Source organism: Vipera ursinii, assembly GCF_947247035.1.
Source record: "Vipera ursinii genome assembly, chromosome: 3".
Lineage (NCBI taxonomy): Eukaryota > Metazoa > Chordata > Lepidosauria > Squamata > Viperidae > Vipera > Vipera ursinii.
Window position 1 is genome coordinate 205501214 of NC_139516.1, and position 6559 is coordinate 205507772.

Below are 6559 nucleotides of genomic sequence, written 5' to 3' on the forward strand. Positions count from 1 at the left end.
CGGTACTTTGGCACCTGGCAGGTGGTGTGTGACCCATCCTAGGGAAGTGTAGCAGGGGAGGGGAATGAGCTGAAGCAGCGGCAGCAGCACACAAGTCCGAGGGAGAGACAACTGGAGCTGCAGGGCTCAGCAGAAGCCACAGGAACAATGTGCGTGGCTACATGCTGATAAGCACTTCCAGCACACCCGGAAGAGAAGGAGAGGAGGAGGGAGAGAGGAGAGGATATAAAAAGAGGAGGTTTTGGTGGGAGAAGGAGATAAGAGAGAGAAAAAAAGACATAGCCATGGGAAGAGGAGTTAGATGGACCTGCAGCAAAGAGAAGAGGAGGAGCGGAGAGAGGAGAGGATATAAAAGGAGGAGGTTTTGGTGGGAGAAGGAGAGAGCGAAAAAAAAAGACATAGCCATGGGAAGAGGAGTTAGATGGACCTGCAGCAAAGAGAAGAGGAGGAGCGGAGAGGAGAGGATATAAAAGGAGGAGGTTTTGGTGGGAGAAGGAGAGAGCGAAAAAAAAGACATAGCCATAGGAGCGGAGAGAGGAGAGGATATAAAAGGAGGAGGTTTTGGTGGGAGGAGAGGGGAAAAAAAGACACAGCCATGGGAAGAGGAGTTAGATGGACCTGCCCCAAAGAGAAGAGGAGGAGCGGAGAGAGGAGAGGATATAAAAGGAGGAGGTTTTGGTGGGAGAAGGAGAGAGCGAAAAAAAAGACATAGCCATGGGAAGAGGAGTTAGATGGACCTGCCCCAAAGAGAAGAGGAGGAGCGGAGAGAGGAGAGGATATAAAAGGAGGAGGTTTTGGTGGAAGAAGGAGAGAGAGAGGAAAAAAAGACATAGCCATGGGAAGAGGAGTTAGATGGACCTGCAGCAAAGAGAAGAGGAGGAGGGGAGAGAGGAGAGGATATAAAAGGAGGGGGAAGGAATTTGTTAAATGAGTTTTGCCCCATTTTACGACTTTTCTTGCCACATCTATTAAGTGAATCACTGCAGTTGTTAAGTTAATAACACAATTGTTAGGTGAATCTGGTTTCCCCATTGACTTGCCAGAAGTTTGTAAAAGGGTATCACATGACCCCGGTACACTGCCACCGTCATAAATATGAACCAGTGGTCAAGCATCCAAATGTAAATCACATGACCCTGGTGATGCTGCAACAGTCGGAAGCGTGAAAAACGGTCATAAGTCACTTTTTCCAGTGCCACTGTAGCTTCGAACAGTCACTAAGCGAACTGTTGTAAGTTGAGGACTACCTGTACTTTATCACTTTTTTCCTTTTTTTTTAATTTGGTCACCAAGTTTTTCCCACCTTGCCAGGCAACTGGTGACACTCGAATATTGCCTTATCCTAAAAGTGGTTCAATCTGTGAAAAGGTTGAAAAGCCCTGCCTTGGAGAATCAAATCGGAATAGAAATGTGTGTATGACAGGTGAGGAGAGCATCCTGCAAAGACCTAAGGCAGGGGTCCTCAACCCCGAGACTGCTGTCCATTACTGGGCTGGGCAGCGGGCTGGCACACATGCATATGTGTGTACAACTCATGCAAGTGACGGGCTGCCGCATGCACCCATGCGTGTTCAGCTCAACTTACAATTGAGCTACATGCCTGTGCACGCCGGCCCACTGCTCTTGCGGTCTGGTTCCACTTGTCTCCCCCCACCCCCCGCCAGCCAGTCTGCCAAGCCGCAAAGGTTGGGGACTGCTGACCTAAGCCATCTTTTTGTTTTTGTGTGTATCTTCGGGTTGGTGTTAATTCCTGCCTGGACAGGTCCCCACAGTTTACCTGGCAAGGTTTTGTGGAAGTGGCTTCCCATTGCCTCCTTCCTAGGGCTGAGAGAGAGAAAGAGAGATTGGCCTAACGTGATCCCCCTGGTTTTGTGCCTAAAGCAGGATTAGAACTCACGGCCTCCCAGTTTCTATCCTCATGCCTTCCCCACAACACCAAACTGGTGTATGAGACCCTTGGAAATCCTGGATGAAAACTCGACGGCAGTGGGATAAATTAGTAACATGGTTGTTAAGTGAATCTGGCTTCCCCATTGGCAAAAGTTTGCAAAAGATGGTCACATGACCCCGGGACACTGCAACCGTCAGAAATATGAACCAGTTGTCAGACATCCGAATGACAATCACGTGACCATGGGGATGCTGCAATGGTCATAAGCGTGAGCCATAAATCTCTTTTTTCATTGCTGTTGTAACTTTGAACAGTGACTAAACGAACTGTTGTAAGTCGAGAGACTACTTTAATGTGGCAATAAAAGGAAATGGTTAAACCCATGCGGAGAAATTCTACTAGCTGGTTAATTGGATTAACTTTTTTTTAAAAAAAAAACAACCAATGAAATATAGCTTTTATTATTGACTGACCCGTTTTTGTTTTCAAAACCAGCACATCAAAAGCCAAAAGAGGTCTCCCTCCTGGAAGAAACTCTATTTATAGGTTAAGCAGACAAAAAGTTGGGCTATTTTCTCTGTCCCAAATTGATAAAGACTTTGATCCAATTGATAAAGACTTTGATCCATACAAACTCTGCGGTGCAAATTTAATTGTGTCCTATTTTTTTCCCTCCCTAAAATTGTGTTGTTTTACTATGTCCTACTTTGCCAGTCATGAAATCATTCCCCCCCCCCAAACCGTTCAAATGAGTGGAAAAGACAATCATTTAAAAATGCTTTACGTACAAGGAATTAAAACTAAGGATTAACCTAAAATGGGAAATGAACTGCAGTTTTCCCATCGGGACACCCAAAGTGATAGTCACAGGTTTCTTGACAATCTTGGCAATCAAAGCCCACTAACCTCCCACACCTTTATTTGATTTTTATCCTGCATTTATTACTTTCTAAGTAACTCAAGGGGGTGAATATGCCTAATATTCCTTCCTACTATTTTCCTCAGAACAACAACCCTGTGAGGTGGGTTGGGCTGAGAGAGTGTGACTAGCCCAAAGTCGCCAAACCAGCTGTCATGATTAAGACAGGACTAGAACTCACAGTCTCCTGGTGATTCACCCAGAGTCACCCAGGCAGCTGTCATGTCTAAGCTGGGACTAGAAGTCACAGTCTCCTGCTGATTGGCCCAAAGTCACTCAGTAGCTTTCAGATCAAAGGTGGTACTAGAACTCACAGTCTCCTGGTGATTGGCCCAAAGTCAGCCAGCTAACTTTCATACCAAAGGTGGGACCAGAACTCACCGTCTCCTTTTGATTGGCCCAAAGTCACCCAGGTGACTTTCATGTGTAAGGTGGTACTAGAACTCACGGTCTACTGGTTTCTAGGCCAGCACCTTAACTGCTGCACCAAACTGGCTGTGCATTGCCCGCGCATAAAAAGGGATGGCATGCTGATCACTCCTCCCTCCTGACCATTCTGAAGCTGGTAACACGTAGCCTTCAACAGCTCCTGTAATTGAAGAGAATCTAGAAAGCAGTTCATAAGACAGCATGGAAGGTCACTCAAATGCATTTTGTAAAGTGTAGTTAAAGTGTCATAAATATTGTTGAGCTCATTGTATTATCTCCACTGCCTATGATTTCCTCTCCTTTTCTTTCTGTGGCCTTGCAAGGGGCAAAAACTCCCAATCAATGTAAACACAATTGTACTGGGTAATTGGCTCATGATGCATTGCAAAAAAGATGAAACCAGATTGAAAAACAAATCAGGGGCTATCGACAGACAGAGCAGGATTTCCAACCAGGTATAAAATGATGCCACGCCAGAGATGCAGGATGAAATAATTTTGTGACTTTCTAATGCACTTAGGTGAGTGAGTTACTTCTCATATCCCATCTAAGTACAAGCAGTCCTCAACTTACAACAGCTCACTTAGTGACCGTTCAAAATTACAACATCACTGGAAAAAGGTCACTTACAACCATTTTTCACACTTACGACAGTTACAGCGTCCCCCACGACCACGTGATCAGAATTCAGACACTAGGCAAATGCCATAGTGACAATTGCGGTGTTCCAGGGTCACGTGATCACCTTTTGTGACCTTCTGTCAACGGGAGAGCCAGATTTACTCAACAAGTAAATCAACAAGTAAATGAGTAAAATCAGGTAAAGCTAGTGATCATCTCTTCAACTTAACTGCAGTGATTCACTTAACAATTGTGGCAAGAAAGGTCGCAAAACGGGGCAAAGCCTACTTAACAACTGCCTCGCTTAGCAACCTAAATCTTGGGCCCAATTGTGGTCTGTACACATTGCAAAATTTGTGACACCGGTGAGGAAAAATGTATGGTTAAAATACTGCAATGACTCACAGGGGCATGTGGATTGTTTAAATGAAGGAACACAACATAGACTCCTGTTAGCAGCTTTTAATTCCTGTTTAAAAATCACAGCAAACTGGGTTTGAAAGCCAAAGTCGAAAGCTGGTTATCGTCTCTTCAAGCAAAGAATGCAGAAATTAATAACATTTTTTAAAAAAAGATAACATCTAAGATAATGTTACCCACCTAACTATCTGGGTTAACAAGTCCAAGCCTTAAGGAATATAATTTTTCATATTAAGAAGAAAGAAAAGATTGTAAATACTGTATAATGCTGTACTCAGATTTTTTTTTTATTTCTTTATAGACCTGCTCAATTTAGGGGTGATGAACTTGTCAGCTTTTTTTTTTTTTAACGTGCAGGAAAAAAATCGCCCATGTTTTTATTCCAAAACCATTTGTCTAGATTTCCAACAGACATGTATCCCGGGTATCTCTTTATATGGTCACAAGCTAGACATAAGTGTGACCTCCAGAATTGAGGACGGTAGACTGAATAATCCTTCTTCCACTGAAAGTAACTTAGGTACAGTGAATCATTTTGGTCAAGCATCAAAAGATACTCAGAGAGATTCTTAGGCGAGTTGAAATCCTCCACGTGAATGAAAGACTCGGCTGGGACGTAATCCTCGTAGTTTTCTCTGGGAGGACCCAAAACCACGGGCACAGATCCAGCCAGAAACGCTAAGTACATTTTCTCGGTAATGTAATCTTTAAAGATGGAATTTTCAAAGGCCAGGTAAAACTTGCAAGAGGAAACGGTGGGCATGAAATCTTTCCAGCTCAGATGCCTTCCAAACACTTTCCCGTAAGTATGAATCTGAATATACTTCTTCAACGCCTTGTAATATTGAATTCTCTCCTGAGGGTACCGGTTGCTGACTACCCAACATACGAGCTTGTCTTTGGGGGGCACTTCTGCTCGAGAGGCGTTTGGTTTAAAGGTGAGGAAGCCGTAAGGTATGTGAATATCTGCATCCCGGCGGTAAGTGAGGGTCAGGTTGAAGAGGCGGTTCAGTCCACGCTTGGGGACTGAGTGGCTGGGGGACTCCATGTTCATCCAGACCCACTTCTGAAACGCAGGCCTGGGCTGCTGAGGGAGGTTGCTCAGATCCCACATGAGGTCTCGGTGGTGGAAGACGACCCCGTGGGACTGATTGTACATGCTCCGATTCATGGTGATGTGACAGCTGGAGATGTTCATGTCCAGACAGTTCAACGGGTTCATTCTGCACCCAAAGGGGCATAGCCAGACCAGAATGAGGGTGGTATTGCTTTGGATGAAGTTGTCTTTGTAGGGTTCCTCCTGACTGAGGAACGTGGCATAGTCTGATGTAGAATCTCCCTCACTTAGTTTGAAGTAAAACCAAAGCTGGGTAGGTTTGATGTAGACCAGCAGGCAGGCCCCAAAGCAGACCAAAACCAGGAAGAAAGCCAGGCAGAACCAGAAAACTCTGGATGGTGTGCTCATGGTCCCAAAATCACCTCAGGGTGGCTTCACTAACTCCAAAAAGACGACCCGGGGCTGGATGGAGAAGGATGACCAAAACCTTGGCCAAGGAGCAGATGTCCAGTGATTTTTTCCCCCCTCCAGGAACAGCAGGAGGAAAAAGGGGAGGAGCTACTGAGGGGGAGGGTCCTCCCTTTCCTATTCAACTCTTCCTGTAAAGAAAGGCCACGCCCCCTTCCTGACTGGAATTATTTAGGCCGTTGAGAAGGCCTCTTGGCAACTTGGAGGCCTGCAATTTAAAAATCCAGGAAAAAAATATATACATACCTACTACATATATTCATACATACATTACAATGGATTTAAAGGCTGACCTGTTTGCTTTCAGTCCGCTGGTAATTCCATATGTATGCGTGGAATCTCAAGAGGACTGAAGGTAAACAGGTCAACCATTAAAAAAATAATAAGGAATAAATAGATAGATAAATTTATCGGTGGGCTCAGTCGTCTCTCTGCCCCAAAGGCCTGGATCTGCGTTTTCAGATGACCTATAGCAGAGTTTCTCAACCTCGACAGCTTGATGATGGGTGGACTTCAACTCCCAGAATTCCCCAGCCATGGTTGGAGGATTCTGGGAATTGAAGTCCATGCATCTTCGAACTGCCAAGGCCTGAGAAATACTGGCCTAAGGATAGCAGTGTACAAATAGGGGTGTTAGATGGGAGTTACTGGGTGGACTGCAAGGAAGCCTTGCATGGGATAAAATGGTGTGTGTGTGGTGGGGAGGCAAACAGCTGGGGAGGGGGCTGGGGGCAAGGTGGGGAAGAAGGAGGGG

The 6559-nt window shown here is 45.2% G+C and overlaps 1 protein-coding gene across 1 annotated transcript; it reads right to left on the reverse strand.

Annotated features, from left to right (window-relative positions):
- Window positions 1-4426: 4426 nt before the first annotated feature.
- On the reverse strand, window positions 4427-5745 carry LOC310637685 (4-galactosyl-N-acetylglucosaminide 3-alpha-L-fucosyltransferase 9-like; the record flags this gene model as incomplete). Its single annotated transcript, XM_083358186.1, has 1 exon — window positions 4427-5745. One exon carries the CDS (start codon window positions 5743-5745, stop codon window positions 4627-4629), a length of 1119 nt encoding a protein of 372 aa, XP_083214312.1. The 3' UTR covers window positions 4427-4626.
- Between the last annotated feature and the right edge of the window lie 814 nt (window positions 5746-6559).